The 24,568-nt window shown below is 50.4% G+C and overlaps 1 protein-coding gene across 3 annotated transcripts in view; it reads right to left on the reverse strand.

Annotated features, from left to right (window-relative positions):
* Positions 1–437: 437 nt before the first annotated feature.
* Positions 438–24,568, reverse strand: part of C5H8orf76 (chromosome 5 C8orf76 homolog) — a 46,206-nt gene continuing 22,075 nt past the window's right edge. For all 3 annotated transcript variants that reach the window (XM_075352351.1, XM_075352350.1, XM_075352352.1), the window contains one exon: positions 438–1,247. In XM_075352351.1, coding sequence (XP_075208466.1) covers positions 1,089–1,247 — 159 coding nt within the window. In that variant the 3' untranslated portion in view covers positions 438–1,088. The remainder of the gene's footprint in view (positions 1,248–24,568) is intronic.

Raw genomic sequence — 24,568 nt, forward strand, 5'->3', positions numbered from 1 at the left:
TTAAGCAAGCAGTTCTTGCAATATAGGAGCCACATTTGACAGACTCCTCCAGATCTCAACAATATAGCGAAATCTCCGCCCTCTACAAAGACCCTCTTTAGTGATAGGTGCAGGATGGCACATTTTGCACAACCCAATTTGCACGCCATTTGATTTGTTAAAGGGAACCTGTCATGTCCCATATGCCTTCTAATCTACAAGCAGGATGACGTGTGGCCTAGTAACCCCTTCCTACCCATCCCTGTGTTGTAATATTGTGTATTATGAATGTATAAAAATGTTTTATTACTTATGTGTTCTGTATGTAAATGAGTAGGAATTCTAGCCCACTGGGCGTCGCACCACCCTATGGGCGTTTGCATGTCCAACCGCTCCTTGAGATCCCGCACATGCACACTTACCATTCCCGCAGCCTTCTTATCCGGGTGCTTGCTTCCCGACTTCAGATGCACACTATTCATGATCAGAAAACTCCTGCGGTTATGGTCATGCGCTGTCTCGGCTGTTTACTTGCCGGCTTCAGACGCGCTCTTCCCATGACCAGAACCGCAGGAAACGTCTGAGCATGCGCAGTGCGCATCTGAAGTCGGGGAGCAAGCACCCGGATAAGAAGGCTGCGGGAATGGTAAGTGCGCACGCGTGGGATCTCAAGGAGCGATGGGGACGTCGCTCATGTAAATCTATGGTATCATGCCCACAGAGACATGATACCACGGAAAACATGCAAACGCCCACAGGGCAATGCAATGCCCCTGCTCATATACACATGGAACACATAAGTAATAAAACATTTTTATACATTCATATTACACACTATTAAAACACAGGGATGGGTAAGAAGGGGTTAACTAAGCCACACATCCCCCTGCTTCTAGATTAGAACGCCTAAGGGACCTGACAGGTTCCCTTTAAGTTCTCCAGCTGTATAAATATAATTTTATAATTATAATTTTATGTATACAATTTATTCTAAAAGAGTGTTAATGCTGCTTATGGAATAAAAATATTGTAGCCCCTTTGAACAGGAAAGATTAGTGATCGCCATGTTCCAGTTATCAGTCGGTCATGCTGATGTACAGCCGACATCTTTACTTGCTGGTCATTAAGAGAGCGGTCATTTTCTGAAACCATCTGACTTTGAACTCCTCATCAGACGGCATTATAAAAGAGGCCAATGTCTGAGTAGTTTTTGTGTCAGTTTGTCCCTCCTCCTTTGTTCTTTCAGCCAAAAGATCCTCACCCATAACCTACAGATTAAAAAAAAAAATAATAATATATATGTTGATTTGTTATTAACATCATTATTATTTTTTTAATTGAGCATTTGATTTGAATTTAATGCATTAAATATAAACCTTCCCTTCGAGGTCCCCAGGACTGAGCATCATTACATAAGCCCACAAATATTCTCCCCTTTCTCTCCTAGTCTGTGCAATCTACAGGACCCCCAACATGAGTGTTCCCTTCTGGTGCCACATCCCAGGTCTGTAAATATAACAAACTTGAAAAAATTGCCGACACTTCCTAATCTCATAGTCTGAACTGAAGCATACGGAACATGACATACAATATCCAAAAATAGCAGTTGCACTCAAGTAAAGGGAAGGGAAGGATGTATATGATGAACATTGGGATGTGAATATGCATTACTGCCAATAAAACAAGAAAAATTTCTTTGAAAAATATGAGTTACTTGGCAAATAAAGGTGGCCAAATGTACTTGTGCCCAGACACCAATGTCAAGGTGTAACTCATCTAGGTCCTACTCTAAATGCTATGCCTCTCCTGTCCAAACTGAACTATTATATGGGCTAGAATAGAACCTGCAAAAGGAAAAATACTCCTATTTTTCAAATAAATATTTTCACGTTTTCTTTGCAGTAATGTGTATTTACATTACAATATTCACCACCTACATTCTTGTTTTTTCTCCATTTACCTGAGTGCAACTGCTATTTTTGGATATTTTATGTCATGTTCAGTATGCACCAGTTCAGACTATGAGATTAGGAAGTGCCGGCAATTTTTTCTAGTTTGTATTATGGAGTGGTCCTTTGTCTGCCCACTTCTCCCAGTTACTTCAGGTGTTTTACATTTTCCTTTTGCAGGGTCTATTCTAGCCCATATAATACTTCAGTTTGGACAAGAGAGGCATAGTATTTAGAGTAGGACCCAGATGAGTTACACCTTGACATTGGTATCTCGGCACAAGTAAATTTGGCCACTTTTATTTGCTAAGTAACTCATATTTTTCAGATTTTAATTTTCATGTTTTCTTAGCAGTAATACATATTCACATTCCAATAGCCACCAACTCCATGCTTGTTTTTCTCCTTCCCTTTACTTGAGTGCAACTGCTATTTTTGAATATTGTAAATATCACATAGGGAGTGAGAGGATTCTAACAGTCTGCATGGATCTATAGTGTAGGCAATAGGCAACATGGCAGACAGTGGGAGAGACTAATCTCAGGGATTTCAAGTGCAAAAGGCACACTTATTATTGAAAGGGTATTTGTAAAATTATATATATATATATATATATATATATATATATATATATATATATATATATATATATATATATGTGTACATATACTAGAAGGTGGCCCGATTCTAACGCATCGGGTATTCTAGAATTTAGTGTAGTTAATGTATGTTTTTTGTTATATCGATGTTGTTGTGTGTAGTTGCCAGTGTTTGTGTAGGGCACTGTAAATGTTCTGGGTGTTGTCTGGGAGGGGGTGTGTGTGAGAGCGGTGTTGTATGTGTGTTGCGTTGTGTGTGTTGCATTGTTTGTGGAGCGCTGTGTGTCTACAGCGTTCTGTGTGTGTGGTGCTGTGTGTGTTGCGCGGTTTGTGTGGGTGTGGAGTGCGTGTGTGTGTTTTGGGGGAGGTATGTTTTGTGCAGTGTGTGTGTTGCGCGGTATGTGCGCATATTTGTGTATGCCGCGGTGTTTGTGTGTGCGGTGTTGTGTGTGTGTGTGTGTGTGTGGGTGTCTGTGTAGGGCGGTGTTTGTGGTTCCCAGTGTGTGTGGTGTGTTGTGCGGTGCGCGTGTGGCGCTGTGTGTTTTGGGGGGAGGTGTGCACCCCCATCATGCTCCATCCCCCATGCTGCGCACCCCCCATCGTGCTCCATCCCCCATGCTGCGCACCCCCCATCGTGCTCCATCCCCCATGCTGCGCACCCCCCCATCGTGCTCCATCCCCCATGCTGCGCACCCCCCATCGTGCTCCATCCCCCATGCTGCGCACCCCCCATCGTGCTCCATCCCCCATGCTGCGCACCCCCCATCGTGCTCTATCCCCCATGCTGCGCACTCCCCATCGTGCTCCACAGTCACACATCAGACAGTATACACGCACACATCTGATCGCATACACTCACACCCCACTTCTCCCTGTGCCCTCCGGTGGGCGGTCCCAGCAGCTGTGCTGCACGCCATGCTCCTCTGCCGACACTCACAGATCCGATCGCACACACTCACACATCAGAACACACGCACACACCCTATCGCATACACGCACACACCCGATCGCATACACGCACACACACTGACGATATCGCTCATACGCGCTCACACACTCACAGCATCCGGAGATACCACATGCTTCCGGCCATGTGATCCTCCGGCAGGTCCTGGAAGGTCACTGCACGCACAGTATCGCCGCCGAGAAGTAAGCGATATCACTGGATGTTGTTGTGTGTGGATGCGATCTGATGTGTGTGTGAGGTGTGTGTGAGAGTGAGTGAGTGTGATCTGATGTGTGTGTGTGTGTGTGTGTGTGTGTGTGTGTGTGTGTGTGTTCCGCCACTGCAGGACCTTGATGCGCTCACCTGCTCCCGGTCGGCGTCTGGTGAGTATGACTGTGGGGACTTCTTTCTTCTGTCTTCTCTCTTCTGGGGGTGCGTGCGGAGGTCCGGGGCGAGCGGCTAATCTATGTGGGGGGCGGGGCCAGGCCGAGGCGAGCGGCCAATCCGTGGGGGGGCGGAGCCAGGCAGAGCCCAGCGGCCAATCCGACAGTTGTCACTTTTATGACACTTACGGTGACACTGTCACGTGACAATTTTGGAGCAAGACAGACAGAATAAGGCAATTATATATATAGATTAGTGTGTGTGTAATATATTATATATATATATATATATATATATATATATATATATATATATATATATATATATATATATATAGCTGAATGTGTGTGTATGTATGTCCAGGATTGGCATCCGCACCGTCGCAGCTACAGCCACAAAATTTTGCACACTCACACGTATGGACCCCGAGAGCGTCATAGGCTGTGTTTCGAGGGGAAATTTTAACCCCACACTTTACAGTTATTCGCCAAAAAACCTGCCTCCATTAAAGCGAATGGAGCTGGGAGCCACAGTGCAGAACTTCAGAAGAATGCGCAGCCACGCCCTTATATGGAATGTTGGCGTGTCACAATGCAGCCAGGGAAAGAGAGACACAGACAGAGAAAGAGGCAGACACAGACAGGGTAAGAAAAAGACAGACAGGGTAAGAGACAGACACAAAGAGACAGACACAGACAAAGAGACAGACTAACAGGGAAAGAGTGGGAAAGTGACAGACAGGGAAAGTGACAGACAGGGAAAGAGATTGAGACAGACAAAGAGATAGAGAGAGACAGAGAGATATATACAGAGGGGGAGACAGACAGAGAATGGGAGCGAAACAGAGAGACACTTACTATCCCGGGCAGCGCTGGGTGCTATGTCGTGAGGCGAAATTTTAACCCCGCGCGTTCCAATTTACCAATCAATTTTGCCCCTATCTACATAATGGGGAAAGAAGGGAATTTTGTTTACTTACCGTAAATTCCTTTTCTTCTAGCTCCTATTGGGAGACCCAGACAATTTGGTGTATAGCTTCCGCCTCCGGAGGCCACACAAAGTATTACACTTTAAAAAATGTAACCCCTCCCCTCTGCCTTACACCCTCCCGTGGATCACGGGCTCCTCAGTTTAGGTGCAAAAGCAGGAAGGAGAAGACTTATGAATTGGTATAGGGTAAATTCAATCCGAAGGATGTTCGGAGAACTGAACCATGAACCAAAAGAACAATTCAACATGAACAACATGTGTACACAAAAGAACAACCAGCCCGAAGGGAACAGGGGCGGGTGCTGGGTCTCCCAATAGGAGCTAGAAGAAAAGGAATTTACGGTAAGTAAACAAAATTCCCTTCTTCTTTGTCGCTCCATTGGGAGACCCAGACAATTGGGACGTCCAAAAGCAGTCCCTGGGTGGGTAAAAGAATACCTCGATAAAAAGAGCCGAAACGGCCCTCCTCTTACAGGTGGGCAACCGCCACCTGAAGGACTCGCCTACCTAGACTGGCGTCTGCCGAAGCATAGGTATGCACTTGATAGTGTTTCGTGAAAGTGTGCAGACTAGACCACGTCGCTGCCTGACACACCTGCTGTGCCGTAGCCCGGTGCCGCAACGCCCAGGACGCACCCACGGCTCTGGTAGAATGGGCTTTCAGCCCTGAAGGAAGCGGAAGCCCAGAAGAACGGTAGGCTTCGAGAATCGGTTCCTTGATCCACCGAGCCAAGGTTGACTTGGAAGCCTGCGAACCCTTACGCTGGCCAGCGACAAGGACAAAGAGCGCATCTGAACGACGCAGGGGCGCCGTGCGAGACACGTAGAGCCGGAGTGCTCTCACCAGATCCAAAGAGTGCAAATCCTTTTCACATTGGTGAATTGGATTAGGGCAAAATGAAGGTAAGGAGATATCCTGATTGAGATGAAAAGTAGATACCACCTTAGGGAGAAATTCCAGAACCGGACGCAGAACCACCTTATCCTGGTGAAACACCAGGAAGGGGGCTTTGCATGATAGCGCTGCAAGCTCAGACACTCTCCGGAGTGATGTAATTGCCACTAGAAAGGCCACCTTTTGCGAAAGACGTGATAAAGAGACATCCCGCAGCGGCTCGAAAGGTGGTTTCTGAAGAGCCGTTAGCACCCTGTTAAGATCCCAGGGTTCCAGCGGACGCTTGTAAGGTGGGACTATGTGGCAAACTCCCTGCAGGAACGTGCGGACCTGCGGAAGCCTGGCTAGACGCTTTTGAAAAAATACGGAGAGCGCCGATACTTGGCCCTTGAGAGAGCCGAGTGACAAACCCTTGTCCATTCCGGATTGGAGGAATGAAAGAAAAGTGGGTAAGGCAAACGGCCATGGAGAGACAATGACATCCTGAGATAACCCTGAAGACGCTAGGAGCCAGGACTCAATGGCCACACAGTCAGGTTGAGGGCCACAGAATTCAGATGGAAAAATGGCCCTTGTGATAGCAAGTCTGGGCGGTCTGGAAGCGCCCACGGCTGACCCACCGTGAGATGCCACAGATCCGGGTACCACGACCGCCTCGGCCAGTCTGGAGCGACGAGAATGGCGCGACGGCAGTCGGACCTGATCTTGCGTAACACTCTGGGCAGCATCGCCAGAGGAGGAAACACATAAGGCAGTCGGAACTGCGACCAGTCCTGAACTAACGCATCCGCCGCCAGAGCTCTGTGATCCTGAGACCGTGCCATGAATGCCGGGACTTTGTTGTTGTGCCGTGACGCCATGAGATCGACGTCCGGCGTTCCCCAGCGGCGACAGATCTCTCGAAACACTTCTGGGTGCAGAGCCCATTCCCCCGCATCCATGCCCTGACGACTGAGAAAATCTGCTTCCCAGTTCCCTACGCCCGGGATGTGAACTGCGGAGATGGTGGAGGCTGTGGCTTCCACCCACTGCAGAATCCGCCGGACTTCCTGGAAGGCTTGACGACTGCGAGTGCCGCCCTGTTGGTTGATGTATGCGACGGCAGTGGCGTTGTCCGACTGGATACGGATCTGCCTGCCCTCCAGCCACCGCTGAAAAGCCAATAGGGCTAGATACACTGCCCTTATTTCCAGAACATTGATCTGAAGGGAAGACTCTATCGGAGTTCAGGTTCCCTGAGCCCTGTGGTGGAGAAAAACCGCTCCCCACCCTGACAGGCTCGCGTCCGTGGTGACCACAGCCCAGGTTGGGGGTAGGAAGGATTTTCCCTGCGATAGAGAATTGGGAAGGAGCCACCACTGAAGTGACGTCTTGGTTGCAAGGGAAAGAGAGACGTTCCTGTCGAGGGAAGCCGACCTCCTGTCCCATTTGCGGAGAATGTCCCATTGGAGCTGCCGTAGATGGAATTGCGCGAACGGCACTGCCTCCATTGCTGCCACCATCTTCCCCAGGAAGTGCATGAGGCTCCTTAAGGGGTGTGACTGACTCCAAAGAAGTGATTGCACCCCTGCCTGCAGAGAAAGCTGTTTGTCTCGCGGTAGCTTGACTACCGCTGACTGTGTATGAAACTCCATCCCGAGGTAAGTCAGTGATTGGGTCGGTGTCAACTTGGATTTTGGGAAGTTGATGATCCACCCGAAATGCTGGAGAGTCGTCAGAGCGACTGTAAGGCTGTGTTGACACGCCACCCGAGAAGGGGCCCTGACTAGGAGATCATCTAGGTAGGGAATCACCAAGTGGCCCTGAGAGTGTAGGACCGCCACGACGGATGCCATGACTTTGGTGAAAACCCGTGGGGCTGTCGCCAGGCCGAAAGGCAATGCCACGAACTGAAGGTGTTCGTCCCCGATGGCGAAACGCAAGAAGCGTTGATGTTCGGGTGCGATCGGCACGTGGAGATAAGCATCTTTGATGTCGATCGATGCTAGGAAGTCTCCTTGTGACATCGAGGCGATGACCGAGCGGAGAGATTCCATCCGAAACCGTCTGGTTCTCACGTGTCTGTTGAGCAGTTTGAGGTCCAGAACGGGACGGAATGATCCGTCCTTTTTTGGCACCACGAACAAGTTGGAGTAAAAGCCGCGACCACGTTCCTGAAGGGGAATGGGGGTCACAACTCCTTCTGTCTTCAGAGCGTCCACCGCCTGAAAGAGTGCGTCGGCCTGAGCGTTTGGGCGGAGAGGTTCTGAAGAAACGAGCCGCAGGACGGGAGCTGAACTCTATTCTGTAACCGTGAGACAGAAGGTCTCTCACCCATCGGTCTTGAACATGTGGCCACCAGGCGTCGCCAAAGCGGGAGAGCCTGCCACCGACCGAGGATGCGGTTAGGGGATGCCGAGAGTCATGAGGAGGCCGCCTTGGAGGCAGTGCCTCCTGCGGCCTTTTGGGGGCGTGACTTGGACCGCCACGCATAGGAGTTCCTCTGGCCTTTCTCCTGCCTGCTGGACGAAGAGGATTGGGGCTTGGCGGAGGGACGAAAGGACCGAAACCTCGATTGTATTTTCCGTTGTTGAGGTCTCTTAGGTCTGGACTGGGGTAAGGAGGAGTCCTTTCCCTTGGATTCCTTAATAATCTCATCCAATTGTTCGCCAAACAAGCGTTCGCCAGAAAACGGCAAACCGGTTAAGAACCTCTTGGAGGCCGAGTCTGCCTTTCATTCGCGCAGCCACATGGCCCGGCGGACTGCCACAGAGTTAGCGGATGCCACAGCTGTATGGCTAGCCGAATCTAGAACTGCATTCATGGCGTAGGAAGAAAAAGCTGATGCTTGAGAAGTCAAAGACGCAACTTGCGGAGCAGAATTACGTGTGACAGCATTAATCTCAGTCAGACAAGCCGAGATAGCTTGGAGTGCCCACACGGCTGCAAAGGCCGGGGCAAAGGACGCGCCCGTGGCCTCAAAGATGGACTTCACCAGGAGCTCTATCTGCCTGTCAGTGGCATCCTTTAGCGATGAGCCATCTGCCACCGATACCACAGATCTAGCCGCCAATCTAGAGACTGGAGGATCCACCTTGGGACATTGAGCCCACCCCTTAACGACTTCAGCGGGGAAGGGGTAACGCGTGTCAGTGAGGCGCTTAGTAAAGCGCTTGTCCGGAACCGCTCTGGGCTTCTGGACAGCGTCTCTGAAGTTAGAGTGATCGAAGAACGCACTACGTGTACGTTTGGGGAACCGAAACTGGTGTTTCTCCTGCTGAGACGCCGACTCCTCCACAGTAGGAGGCGGGGGAGAGAGATCCAACACCTGGTTGATGGACGAGATAAGATCATTCACTAATGCGTCCCCCTCAGGTGTATCAAGGTTAAGGGCGACGTCAGGGTCAGAACCCTGAACTGCGACGTCCGCCTCGTCCTCCAGAGAGTCCTCAAGCTGGGAACCCGAGCAGCGTGAAGAAGTCGGGGAAGATTCCCAGCGAGCCCGCTTAGCCTGTCTAGGACTGTGGTCCTGGCAGGAGTCCTCCGCGTGGGACCTAGGGCCCAACCTGGGAGCGCGCTGCGGCTCAGACCGAGAGGGGCCTGGAGGTGATGATCCAACAGGGGCCGGGGCCTGTGTAAGGACCGGTCTGGACTGCAAAGCTTCTAGCAGCTTGGCAGACCATTTGTCCATAGACTGAGCCATGGATTGTGAAAGTGACTCAGAGAGTTTCTCAGCAAAAGAGGAGAACTCTGTCCCTGGCGCCTGGACAGGGGGAGCAGGGGGGTCTACATGAGCCGAGGGGTCCACTAGTGACCGAGGCTCCGGCTGAGCAAGTGAAACAGGGGTCGAGCATTGCTCACAGTGAGGGTAGGTGGAACCCGCAGGTAACATAGCCCCACAAGAGGTACAGGCCGCAAAAAACCCCTGTGCCTTAACAGCTTTGCTCCTTGTGGACGACATGCTGTTGTCTCCTAGGAGAATGATCACTGAGGGTATATGGGCAAAAAACAGGGTATACAGCCCGACCGAACAGAAATATATATATAAATACGTATCTATTCCGGCACCCTGGGGGGGGGACCAGCACCGGGTGACCGGTGCGGCTTACCGACCGCTAACGAGCGGAGTGTGTGCCTCCAGATTCCCAGCTTTAGGTCCCCTGGAGCTGCAGAGCTGTTCCTGAGAATCCTCCACTGGCAAAATGCCCAAAAAATGGCTGCCGGAGATCTCAGGGGAGGAGTGGAGCCGTGGGCGGCGCCAGGAAAGTGCGGGAATCTGGGGTCCTCACAGTGATCAGTGAGGGGGGAGGAAACATGCAGGATGCTCCAGCCCTCACATCCGACGTCAGGTCGGCAGTCCCGCCCTTACCCCTGACAGGCAGGCCCAGGGGCGGGATTTTTGCGACTAGGCCGCGATGAAGCCGGGGACTAAATTTGAGACCGCGCCCGACAAGCAGGCACGGTCGGCGCGGAAGTCCGCCGGCCTTCTCAATTCAGCAGCTGCCGCAGCGTCCGGGAAGAAGGTGCGCTCCTGCATATTCCCCAATGGGGACACAGAGTACTTTAGAGTTGCAGGGCCCGGTCCCTGAGGTTGAATAGACTCCGGTCCGGCAGATTCCCACAGGGACTGCGGAGGGAGCACGGTCCCAGCAAATGGCTGACCGTTCAGGATCCCACTTCTCCCAGAGCCGCTAAGGGATGGTGAAGGAGACGGCATGAGGCTCCGGCCTTTGTACCCGCAATGGGTACATCAACCTTAACAACACCGCCGACGTAGTGGGGTGAGAAGGGAACATGCCGGGGGCCCCGTGGGGGCCCTCTTTTCTTCCAACCGACATAACTAATATGAGAATGCATGAGTGGATGTGTGCCTCCTTCCACACAAAGCATAAAACTGAGGAGCCCGTGATCCACGGGAGGGTGTATAGGCAGATGGGAGGGGTTACACTTTTTAAAGTGTAATACTTTGTGTGGCCTCCGGAGGCAGAAGCTATACACCCAATTGTCTGGGTCTCCCAATGGAGCGACAAAGAAAAGTGAAACGAAAAGTGTTGGGGGAAAATTAACAGCTGCCAGATGTGAACAGGGGGGACTTCAAGAATGAGAGCGATGGCGCCAAAGAGTATATACCGTACAATTGCTAAGGTGGGGCCCCGACATGGGATACTCACCACACTCGGGGATATGAACACACACACAAAATGCGCCACACACTACCACGTGCTTGAGCACATATACCACCCTCAGCACACATCTCACCACACATACACCAACCTCACCACATAATCGCCCTAAACACACACAAGTCTGGCATTATCCTACAAAAATAAAGAAGGGAATTTTGTTTACTTACCGTAAATTCCTTTTCTTCTAGCTCCAATTGGGAGACCCAGACAATTGGGTGTATAGCTTATGCCTCCGGAGGCCACACAAAGTATTACACTAAAAGTGTAAAGCCCCTCCCCTTCTGCCTATACACCCCCCGTGCATCACGGGCTCCTCAGTTTTGGTGCAAAAGCAAGAAGGAGGAAAAATTATAAATTGGTTTAATGGGTCTATGGATTCACGGGGGGGCAGGTATGTAGGTAATTTTCCATTCTCTTATTTCTGTACCTAGAAGGTTAGCCTTGAAAATGTGGTTTTGATAGGAGGGCGCGTCCACTCGGGTGGGAACTCTTTGTACCCTTCCCCTTTCATCTTACTTTCCCACGTTTCTGTTGTCTTTACTGTCTCTAAATTCTTCTTCCACCTCCTCTTCTTTATCTCTTTTTTTTTCAACTTGTTCTTCCTATTTCAAACACATACGAATTGTACTTGTTATTTTTGGTCGCCAGTGGCGCAGGTGTAGTCAAAGAACTGTTGTGTTTTTAGCAGCTAGCTTGGATATATACCCTCTGCCTGCGCGCTGTGCAATTGTTTGATTATCTTCTTCTATTCTAATAAACTTTGATTTGAACAATAAATTGGTTTAAAGTAAATTCAATCCGAAGGAATATCGGAGAACTGAAACCATTCAACATGAACAACATGTGTACACAAAGAACAACAGCCCGAAGGGAACAGGGGCGGGTGCTGGGTCTCCCAATTGGAGCTAGAAGAAAAGGAATTTACGGTAAGTAAACAAAATTCCCTTCTTCTTTGTCGCGCCATTGGGAGACCCAGACAATTGGGACGTCCAAAAGCAGTCCCTGGGTGGGTAAATAATACCTCATAATAGAGCCGTAAAACGGCTCCGTCCTACAGGTGGGCAACCGCCGCCTGAAGGACTCGCCTACCTAGGCTGGCATCTGCCGAAGCATAGGTATGCACCTGATAGTGTTTCGTGAAAGTGTGCAGGCTCGACCAGGTAGCCGCCTGACACACCTGCGGAGCCGTAGCCTGGTGCCGCAAAGCCCAGGACGCTCCCACGGCCCTGGTAGAATGGGCCTTCAGCCCTGAGGGAACCGGAAGCCCCGAAGAACGATAAGCTTCGAGAATTGGTTCCTTGATCCACCGAGCCAGGGTTGATTTGGAAGCTTGTGACCCTTTACGCTGGCCAGCGACAAGGACAAAGAGTGCATCCGATCGGCGCAGGGGCGCCGTACGAGAAATGTAGAATCTGAGTGCTCTCACCAGATCTAACAAGTGCAAATCCTTTTCACATTGGTGAACTGGATGAGGACAAAAAGAGGGTAAGGAGATATCCTGATTGAGATGAAAGGGGGATACCACCTTAGGGAGAAATTCCGGAACCGGACGCAGAACCACCTTGTCCTGGTGAAACACCAGGAAAGGGGCTTTGCATGACAGCGCTGCTGGCTCAGACACTCTCCGAAGTGAAGTGACTGCTACTAGGAAGACCACTTTCTGCGAAAGGCGTGAGAGAAATATCCCTCATTGGCTCGAACGGTGGTTTCTGAAGAGCCATCAGCACCCTGTTCAGATCCCAGGGTTCTAACGGACGCTTGTAAGGAGGGACGATGTGACAAACCCCCTGCAGGAACGTGCGTACCTGTGGAAGTCTGGCTAGGCGCTTCTGAAAAAACACAGAGAGCGCAGAGACTTGTCCCTTAAGGGAGCCGAGCGACAAACCCTTTTTCCAATCCGGATTGAAGGAAAGACAGAAAAGTGGGCAAGGCAAATGGCCAGGGAGAAAAACCCTGATCAGAGCACCACGACAGGAATATCTTCCACGTCCTGTGGTAGATCTTGGCGAACGTTGGTTTCCTAGCCTGTCTCATAGTGGCAATGACCTCTTGAGATAACCCTGAAGACGCTAGGATCCAGGACTCAATGGCCACACAGTCAGGTTGAGGGCCGCAGAATTCAGATGGAAAAACGGCCCTTGAGACAACAAGTCTGGTCGGTCTGGTAGTGCCCACGGTTGGCCGACCGTGAGATGCCACAGATCCGGGTACCACGACCTCCTCGGCCAGTCTGGAGCGACGAGGATGGCGCGGCGGCAGTCGGACCTGATCTTGCGTAACACTCTGGGCAACAGTGCCAGAGGAGGAAACACATAGGGGAGTTGAAACTGCGACCAATCCTGAACTAAAGCGTCTGCCGCCAGAGCTCTGTGATCTCCCTATGGCGAAATGCAGGAAGCGCTGATGCTCTGGTGCAATCGGTACGTGGAGATAAGCATCTTTGATGTCGATTGATGCCAGGAAATCTCCTTGGGACATTGAGGCGATGACGGAGCGGAGCGATTCCATCCAGAACCGCCTGGTTTTTACATGCTTGTTGAGCAGTTTTAGGTCCAGAACAGGACGGAAGGATCCGTCCTTTTTCGGCACCACGAACAAGTTGGAGTAAAAACCGTGACCCCGTTGCTGCAGAGGAACAGGGATCACCACTCCTTCCGCCTTCAGAGTGCACACCGCCTGCAGAAGAGCATCGGCTCTCTCGGGGGGCGGAGATGTTCTGAAGAAACGAGTCGGAGGACGAGAGCTGAACTCTATCCTGTAACCTTGAGATAGAATGTCTCTCACCCATCGGTCTGTTACCTGTGGCAGCCAGGTGTCGCAAAAGCGGGAGAGCCTGCCACCGACCGAGGATGCGGTTTGAAGAGGCCGAAAGTCATGAGGAGGCCGCTTTGGGAGCGGTTCCTCCGGCGGTCTTTTTAGGACGTGACTTAGACCGCCATGAATCAGAGTTCCTCTGATCTTTCTGAGGCCTTTTGGACGAGGAGAATTGAGACCTGCCCGCGGTCCGAAAGGACCGAAACCTCGATTGTACCTTCCGTGGTTGAGGTCTGTTTGGTTTGGACTGGGGTAAGGATGAGTCCTTTCCCTTGGATTGTTTAATGATTTCATCAAATCGCTCACCAAACAGGCGGTCGCCAGACAATGGCAAACCGGTTAAGAACTTTTTGGAAGCAGAGTCTGCCTTCCATTCACGTAGCCACATGGCCCTGCGGACTACCACCGAATTGGCGGATGCTACCGCCGTACGGCTCGCAGAGTCCAGGATAGCATTAATGGCGTAGGACGCAAACGCCGACGCCTGAGAGGTTAAGGACACCACTTGCGGAGCAGATGCACGTGTGACTGTATTAATCTGCGCATGACAAGCTGAGATAGCTTGGAGTGCCCATACGGCTGCGAATGCTGGAGCAAAAGACGCGCCGATAGCTTCATAGATGGATTTCAACCATAGTTCCATCTGTCTGTCAGTGGCATCTTTGAGCGAAGCCCCATCTTCCACTGCAACTATGGATCTAGCCGCCAGTCTGGAGATTGGAGGATCCACCTTAGGACACTGAGTCCAGCCCTTGACAACATCAGGGGGGGGAAGGGATAACGCGTATCCTTAAGGCGCTTGGAAAAACGCTTATCTGGACAATCTCGGTTTTTCTGGACTGCCTCTCTGAAGTCAGAGTGATCCAGAAACGTACTCAATGTACGCTTGGGAAACCTGAAACGGAATTTCTCCTGAGAAGCTGACTCCTCAATTGTAGGAGCTGGGGGAGAAATATCCAACACCTGATTGATGGTCGCTATAAGGTCATTCACTACGGCGTCACCTTCAGGTGTATCTAGGTTGAGAGCGGCTTCAGGATCAGAATCCTGATCTGTTACCTCCGCTTCATCTTCCAGAGAGTCCTCCTGTTGAGACCCTGAACAGTGTGATGAAGTGGAGGGAATTTCCCAGCGAGCCCGCTTAGGCGGCCTGGGACTGCGGTCCGTGTCAGAGACCTCACCCTGGGACCTATGGGTCACCCCAGGAGCATTTTGCTGTTCCAATTGAGGGGGACCTGGGGTCAAAGATTGAACAGTGCCCGGGGCCTGAATCACCGGTCTGGACTGTAAGGCTTCTAGTATCTTAGCAGACCATTTATCCATACTCTCAGACAGTTTGTCAGCAAAAGCTGCAAACTCCGTCCCTGTCACCTGGACAGTGGTAGCAGGTGGTTCCACCTGGGCCACCAGTAGCAGAGGCTCCGGCTGAGTAAGTGCCACAGGGGCCGAGCATTGCACACAATGAGGGTCAGTGGAACCTGCCGGTAGTATAGCTGCACATGAGGTACAGGTTGCAAAGTACGCCTGTGCTTTGGCACCCTTGCTTTTTGCGGACGACATGCTGTTGTCTCCTCTGAGTACAATCCAGGAGGGTATATAGCCAAAAATCAACAGAGCGACCGTACAGTGCAAATGTATAGCCTATAAGCCTATATATATCTATACACTTCGGCACTCAATGGGGCCAGCACCACAGGTGCTGCTTACCGACCGCTCAGAGCGGTTGTGTGATCACCAGAATCCCTGCCTGGGTCTCCCTGTGTTGTCTCTCCTCTCCAGCGTCTGAAGCGCTGACAGGAATGGCTGCCGGCGTTCTGTGGGGAGGAGGGGACCGTGGGCGTGCCCAAGAAAGTGCGGGAATCTAGTGCCCCAGTGTACTGAGTGAGGGGGGAGGAGGATACAAAGTATGCTCCAGCCCTCAGCGCTGACGTCCTGTGCAGCGTCCTGCCCTTCCCCTGACTGGCAGGCCTGTGGGCGGGAATATGCGATACAAGGCCGCAAAAGCCGGGGACTAAAGTTATAAGCGCGGCCGGCAATAAGCGCGGCCGCGCGGTAGTCCCCGGCGCACTAACACACCCAGCAGTGCTGCAGTGTGTATGGCACAAGCGCTCCATGCGCGGTCCCCACGGGGACACAGAGTACCTCACAGTAGCAGGGCCTTGTCCCTGACGATACCCGGCTCCTGTCCAGCAGATTCCCCAGGGGCTGCGGAGGGAGCACGGTCCCAGTGCCTGGAGACCGATTAGGATCCCACTTCACCCAGAGCCCATTAAGGGATGGGGAAGGAAAACAGCATGTGGCTCCTGCCTATGTACCCGCAATGGGTACCTCAACCTTAACAACACCGCCGACAAAGTGGGGTGAGAAGGGAGCATGCCGGGAGCCCTGTTATGGGCCCTCTTTTCTTCCATCCGACCTAGTCAGCAGCTGCTGCTGACTAAGCTGTGGAGCTATGCGTGGATGTCAGCCTCCTTCGCACAAAGCATAAAAACTGAGGAGCCCGTGATGCACGGGGGGGGTGTATAGGCAGAAGGGGAGGGGCTTTACACTTTTAAGTGTAATACTTTGTGTGGCCTCCGGAGGCATAAGCTATACACCCAATTGTTTGGGTCTCCCAATGGAGCGACAAAGAAAATCTGATTAATAAGCAGCCAAACTACAAGAACAACAAATGTACCACATAGGAAATACAGCAGCTGTCAGTCACATGACCTGTCTATATGTGTATGTGAGCGCTAATATATACTGTCAGGGGGAGGGCTTTCTGTTGCCTGGAGATTTGTCAGGCTGCCAATAGCAACCAATCACAGCTTAGCTTCTATTTTGCTAGTTAATTCATCTGAGCTCTGATTGGTTAATATAGGCAACAATTTAATAATTACATTTCTATTTGTTTTGTGGTTTTTGTGTGCAGAATACATTATTGTTAATACATTCTATTTATCTATATATATATATACATATATACACATATATATATATATATATATATATATATACATATATACACATTATATATATATATATATATATATATATATATATATATATATATATATATATATATATATATATATATATATATATATATATATATATATATATATATACACACACATATATGTGTATATATATATATATATATATATATATATATATATATATATACATATACACACACACACATATATGTGTATATATATAATGTGTGTGTGTGTGTGTGTGTGTGTGTGTGTGTATGTATGTATATATAAATATACATATATATATACACATATACATGCACACACACACACATATATATATATATATATATATATGTGTATATGTGTGTATGTATGTATGTATGTATGTATGTATGTATGTATGTATGTATGTATGTATGTATGTGTGTGTGTGTATGTATGTTATATATATCTATAGATGGGACTATGCTGATGGAGCAAGAAGTTTAATTTTACAAAATTTATATATTATATATATACAAAAAATTTTTCCCACAGTCACAGCAGAAGAGAGATTGGTCAGATGGGACAACCCTTGCAAACCAGTATCCTGACCCGTCGTTATAAACCATGTCTTTGAGGCTTAAGTCCCATCTCCTAATATTCTCCAGAAAGAGCAAAAAACTGACTTGAAAAAATATATATGTATATATATATGTAATATATATACATACATACATACATACATACATACACACAGTGCCTTGCGAGAGTATTCGGCCCTCTTGAATTTTCCAACCTTTACATATATTTTCGGCTTCAAAGATGAAAATTTAAATTTTATGGTGAAGAAACAACAAGTGGGACACAATTGTGAAGTTGAACAAAATTTATTGCTTATTTTAAACTTTTATAAAAAAAAAATAATAAACTGAAAATTGGGGCATGCAATATTTTTCCTCCCCTTTAAGTTAATACTTTGTAGCGCCACCTTTTGCTGCAATTACAGCTGCAAGTCGCTTGGGGTATGTCTCTATCAGTTTTGCACATCGAGAGACTGAAATTCTTGCCCATTGTTTTTTGCAAATAGCTCGAGCTGAGTGAGGTTGGATGGAGAGCGTTTGTGAACAGCAGTTTTCAGCTCTTTCCACAGATTCTCGATTGGATTCAGGTCTGGACTTTGACTTGGCCATTCTAACACCTGGATACGTTTATTTGTGAACCATTCCATTGTAGATTTTGCTTTATGTTTGGATCATTCTCTTGTTGAAAGACAAATCTCCGTCCCAGTCTCAGGTCTTTTGCAGACTCCAACAGGTTTTCTTCAAGAATGGTCCTTTATTTGGCTCCATCCATCTTCCCATCAATTTTAAGCATCTTCCCTGTCCCTGCCGAAGAAAAGCAGGCCCAAACCATGATGCTGCCACCACCATGTTTGACAGTGGGGATGGTGTGTTCAGGGTGACGAGCTGTGTTGCTTTTACGCCAAACATATCATTTGGCATTGTGCCCAAAAAGTTTGATTTTGGTTTCATCTGACCAGAGCACCGTTTTCCACATGTTTGGTGTGTCTCCCAGGTGGCTTGTGACAAACTTTAAACAACACTTTTTATGGATATCTTTGAGAAATGGCTTTCTTCTTTCCACTCTTCCATAAAGGACAGATTTGTGCAGTGTACGACTGATTGTTGTCCTATGGACAGACTCTCCATGAACTCTATGCAAAGCTGTAGATCTCTGCAGTTCATCCAGAGTGATCATGGGCCTCTTGGCTGCATCTTTGATCAGTCTTCTTGCTTGAGATTACATTTTTGAGGGACGGCCGGATCTTGGTAGATTTGCAGTAGTATGATATTCCTTCCATTTCAATATGAAATCTTTTTGTAACCAAATACAGCTTTAAACTTCTCCACAACAGTATCACAGACCTGCCTGTTGTGTTCCTTGGTCTTTATGATGCTCTCTGGTGTGTTAAAAAGATCACAGAGAAGGTGCATTTATACGGAGACTTGATTACACACCGGTGGATTATATTTATGATCATCAGTCATTTAGGACAACATTGGATCATTCAGAGATCCTTAATGAACTTCTGGAGTGAGTTTTCTGCACTGAAAGTAAAGGGGATGAATAATATTGCACGCCCCAATTTTCAGTTTATTGTTTTTTATAAAAGTTTAAAATAAAGAGAATTTTGTTTACTTACCATAAATTCTTTTTCTTATAGTTCCGTAATGGGAGACCCAGACCATGGGTGTATAGCTTCTGCCTCCGGAGGACACACAAAGTACTACACTAAAAAGTGTAGCCCCTCCCTCCGAGCATATACACCCCCTGGTTAACCAAATATAGCCAGTTTAGTGCAAAAGCTGAAGGAGAGTAGCCACCCACAAGTAGAGATAGAGCAAGAACCGGAACAACCGGAGCCTCTGTCTACAACAACAGCCGGTGATAACACACGGAACAAGAAACTGCCAACAGGCAACAGGGAGGGTGCTGGGTCTCCCATTACGGAACTATAAGAAAAAGAATTTACGGTAAGTAAACAAAATTCTCTTTTTCTTCATCGTTCCTATGGGAGACCCAGACCATGGGACGTCTCAAAGCAGTCCATGGGTGGGAATAAACAGAAAACTGAGAAGTAGGCGAAACCTAACTTCGCAAATGGGCGACAGCCGCCAAAAGGGTGCGTCTGCCCAAGCTCGCATCTGCCGAAGCATGAGCATGCCCTTGTAGTGCTTCGAAAAGGCATGCAGACTATCCAAGTGGCAGTCTGACAGACCTGCTGAGCCGTAGCCTGGTGCCTGAAACCCAAGAGGCACCGACAGCTCTGGTTGAGTGTGCCTTGATCCCCCGGCGGGGGAGGCACTTGAGTACACTGGTAGGCATCGGAAATGGCCGACATAATCCAACGAGCTAGGGTCGGCTTAGAGCCGAGAGGCTCTTACGCCGACCTGTGGTCAGCACAAAAAGAGAGGTGCACCGCCTAAGAACAGCGGTGCGAGACACATAGATCCGGAGCGCCCGCACCAGATCCAGGATATGCAACGCTTTTTTAAAGCGATGAACAGGAGCCGGACAAAAAGGAAGGCAGGGAAATGTCCTGGTTAAGGTGGAGGAGAAACCACCTTAGGGAGGAAGTCCGGAGTCGGACGGAGAACCACCTTGTTTTGATGAAAAACTAAAAGAGGTGACTCCGAGGAGAGTGCAGCCAAATCAGAGACTCTCCCGAGGGAAGTTATGGCCACTAGAAAGACCACTTTCTGTGAAAGACGAGACAAAGAAACCTCCCTAAGAGGCTCAAAGGGGGGGTTTCTGGAAGCCGTGAGGACCAGATTAAGGTCCCAGGGATCCAAAGGCCGCCGGTAAGGCGGAATGATGTGAGATGCGCCCTGTATGAAGGAGCGCACCTGAGCCAGCCGGGCGATACGCCGCTGGAAACACACTAGCAGAGCCGAGACCTGTCCCTTGAGGGAATTGAGGGATAGTCCTAGCTGCAGACCGGACTGTAGAAAGGACCGGAGGGTCGGCAAGGAAAAAAGGCCAAGAAGCATGGCCGGAAGGGCAACACCAGGACAGGAAAATTCTCCAGGTCCTGTGATAGATTTTGGCCAAGGAATACTTCCGAGCCCGAGTCATAGTGGAGATGACTTCAGGAGGGATACCAGAAGTCGTCAAGATCCAGGACTCAAGAGCCACACCGTCAATCTGAGAGCCGCAGAATTCTGGCGGAAAGACGGACCTTGTGAGAAAAGGTCTGGACGGTCCGGGAGATGCCACAGCACCTCAACGGACAGATGGAGCAGGTCAGGGTACCAAGCTCGCCTGGGCCACTCTGGCAATGAGAATGACCCGACGGCCCCCCATTCTGAACTTGCGCAGGTCTCTGGGCAAGAGCTAGAGGGGGAAACGCGTACGACAGACGAAACTGGGACCAATCTTGAACCAGCACGTCTGCTGCAAAGGCCTGAGGATCGTGGGAGAGAAGATCCACCTCCGGAGTGCCCCACTTGCGGCAGATTAACCGAAACACTGCCGGATGCAGAGCCCACTCGCCGCTGTCCACGGTTTGACGGCTGAGACAATCTGCCTCCCAGTTTTCCACGCCTGGGTTGTGGACTGCGGATGTGGTGGACCTGGAATCCTCCGTCCACTGAAGGATACCAACAGTGCCAGGCGGCTGAGTGTCACGCCCTGGTGTTAATGTAGGCAACCGCTGTGGCGTTGTCTGACTGGACTCGAATGTTCTTGCCCGCCAACAGGTGGTGAAAGGCCAAGAGAGCTAGAAGCACAGCTCTGATTTCCAGCACAGTGATCGAGAGGGCTGATTCGGACGGAGTCCAAGTGCCCTGTGCTCTGTGGTAGAGATATACCGCTCCCCAGCCGGATAGACTGGCATCCGTGGTGCGGATCACCCAGGACGGGGCCAGGAAGGAGCGTCCTTGAAGAGAGAGGGGCCGAAGCCACCACTGAAGGAAGTCCCTGGTATGTGGCGACAGAGCCACTAACCTGTGCAAGAAGGAAGTCCGCTTGTCCCAACAGCGGAGAATGTCCAGCTGCAGGACGCAGATGGAACTGGGCAAAAGAACCGCTTCCATTGACGCCACCATCTGACCCAGCACCTGCATTAGGTGCCTGATGGAATGACGGCGGGGCCTCAGCAAAGAGCGCACCGCTAGTGGAGGGACTGCTGTTCGACTAAAGGTAGCTTCACAAGTGCCGTCAGAGTCTCGAATTGCATCCCTAGGTACGTGAGCTTCTGGGTCGGAGTCAGAGTGGACTTGGGCAGAATGACAAGCCACCCGAATTGGACTAGAGTGGCGAGAGTGAGCGAGGCACTCCGCTGACGGTCTGCACAGGATGACGCCTTGACTAGAAGGCCGTCCAGGAAAAGGGATGCCAACCCTTGGAGGTGCAGAACCGCAACCACTGCTGCCATGACCCTGATGAATACTTGAGGGGCCGTGGCTAACCCGAAGGGAAGAGCCACGAATCAGAAATGTTCCTCTCTGATTGCAAAACGTTGCCAACGCTGGTGCGAAACTGCAATTGGCACATGCAGATAGACATCTCTGATGTCGAGGATGCAAGGAATCTCCTTGGGTCATTGAGGCAATGACTGATCGGAGAGACTCCATGCGAAAAAGCCGCACCTGAACATGCTTGTTGAGAAGCCTGAGATCCAGGATGGGCCGGAAGGAACCGTCCCTTTAGGGGACTAGGTAGAGATTTGAGTAGAAACCTCTGAACCGTTCCCAGGCGGGAACCGGTACAATTACTCCGTTGGCCTGCAAGGATGCCACGGCCTGAGAGAAGGCGGTGGCCATGGAGCAGGGGGGAGTTGATAGAAAAAAATCTGTTTGGCGGGCTGGATAGAATTCTATCCTGTAGCCGTGGGAGATAATATCCCGCACCCACTGCCACCGACCAAGGACGTTGCTGGCGCGGCCAGATAGTCAAGAGGAGGCTGTGTCAGTGGCAGCAGCTCCTGCGGTCTTCTGAGGACGCGGCTTTGTACGCCAGTTGGGTTTTTGGTCCTTGGCTGAGTTAGTGGACGAGGCCGAGGGCTTAGAGGACGACCAGTTGGAGGAACGAAAGGAACGAAACCTCGACTGGTTCCTGCCCTGTTTTTGCTTGTGGCATGGAAGTACTCTTCCCGCCAGTAGCTTCCTGAATAATTTCATCCAGTTGTTCACCGAACAGCCTGGGCCCAGCAAATGGGAGCCCAGCAAGGGACTTCTTTGAAGAAGCGTCTGCCTTCCACTCTTGAAGCCACAGGATCCTGTGGATAGCGAGAGAATTGGCTGAAGCCACCGCAGTGCGGAGCCTCCAGCATGGCAGACATGGCATAGGATGAAAAGGCTGAAGACCTGGAAGTTAAGGCAACCATCTCGGGCATAGAGTCCCTGGTGAGGGAATGCATCTCCTCTAGAGAAGCAGAGATGGCTCTGAAGCCCACACTGCTGCAAAAGGTGGGGAGAACGAGGCCCCTGCCGCCTCATATACAGATGGCGGACAGTGGAATCCTTAAGGGAGTTGCCATCAGCCACTGATACAACTTTCCGGGCTGAGAGTCTAGACACCGGAGGGTCTACCTTTGGTGAATGAGCCCACTCCTTGACCACCTCTGGTGGAAACGGAAAACGGTCATCAGAGACACGCTTTGGGAAGAGTCTGTCAGGACAGGCTCTGGGCTTGGTCACAGCGGCCTGAAAAACTGGAGTGGATAAGGAACACACTCCTTGTTCTCTTAGGCAAGGTATACTGATGCTTTTCTGCCAGAGAGGGGTGCTCCCCTGATACAGGCGGATTGAGGTCCAGTACAAATATAATGGACGCAATCAAATCATTAGCATCTGCGTCACTTTCGGACAGATCAATGGGGTACATGGAGTAGCGTCCGAGCCCCCAGTAAAGGCATCCTCCTTGTCCTGCGAGTCAGCTCGTGAACCAGAGCCGCGGGACGAGGAAGGAAAGGGGACCCTGCGTCTCCATTTTAGGAGGACGGGGTCTGAGACCAGATGAAGAATCCTCTGTCAGCTTTGCTGAGCGAGCCGTAGCAGCAGAAGCGCCCTGAGAAGGGGGCTGATGCATGCTCAGCAGTGTCCGGGACAACTGTCCCCTGGAGAGAGGGATTCTACCCAAGCCGGGGGTTCAGCCACCGGAGCCGGAGCAGCCGGAGGGACCACTGGGGATGAGCCTCCAGGCTGAGGCACCACCATGTTAGAGCAGGCATCACAATGTGGTTATGTGCTCGGTACAGGCAGTACGAGCCTACAGCAGTGCATATTAAGTACAGCCTTGCAGCCTTGCTCTGATGTGAGACATGCTGCTGAGGTGGAGGCTCTGGCCAGAATGACCCCCAGCAGAGTATATAAACAGTGTATATAAGCAGGTCCACAACCGGAGGTTGTGGCTTGCCAGACCGTTTGACATAGAGACATCTCTGTGCCCTCCAGATCCCACAGCCCGGACCCCCAGAGAGATGGCCAGCGCCGATCGCTGTCACAATGTGGTTATGCAGACATGCATGAGAACGCTGATAAAATGGCGCCGGAGCGAGGAGAGGGGGCGGGGCCAACTCTAAGAGCGGGATCGGAGGGCCAAGGAGATATACAGGGGAGGGAATATTTCCTCAGAGAGGAGTGTCCTCCCCAGTGCTGAACAGTCGCTGGGCGGAGCCGCACTGTCCCTCTGCATGATTGGCATACAGGGGCAGTGAAAACGAAACTAGGCCTCAGGCGAAGCCGGGGCCTAAATTTAACGATGCGGCCGGCGAGCAGGCACCATCGGCGCGGTTCTCAGGTAAAAACCAGAGAACCGGCCGGAAATGTCACAATAGATACACAGCACACTCTCCCCAACAATAAAGTACAAGGGACCCCCCGATAATAACGTCTCAGATACTTAGCTTGTGAAACGCAGGGCCAGGTCCCTGAGGGATGAGTGCTCCGTCCGGCAGGATCCTGAAAGGGCTGCGGATGGAGACCGGTCTCCTGCAAGGCAGGAAGAACCGTGCTGGCTCCCACTTCAAGCCAGAGCCCCGGAGGGGTGGTGAAGGAGTGCGGCATGTAAGGCTCCAGCCCTGAAATCAACCTTAACAGCACCGCCGACACAGTGGGGTGAGAAGGGACATGCCGGGAGTCCAGGCTTGGACCCGCTTTTCTTCAAACTCTTTCCAAAAATCAAAATCAGATGAGAATGCATGTATGGATGTATGCCTCCTGAACACAAAGCATTGAACTGGCTATATTTGGTTAACCAGGGGGTGTATATGCTCGGAGGGAGGGGCTACACTTTTTAGTGTAGTACTTTGTGTGTCCTCCGGAGGCAGAAGCTATACACCCATGGTCTGGGTCTCCCATAGGAACGATGAAGAAAAGCAATATATTTCGTTCAACT

This window comes from Anomaloglossus baeobatrachus, chromosome 5 (genome assembly GCF_048569485.1).
Source record: "Anomaloglossus baeobatrachus isolate aAnoBae1 chromosome 5, aAnoBae1.hap1, whole genome shotgun sequence".
In the NCBI taxonomy this organism is placed as follows: Eukaryota; Metazoa; Chordata; class Amphibia; order Anura; family Aromobatidae; genus Anomaloglossus; species Anomaloglossus baeobatrachus.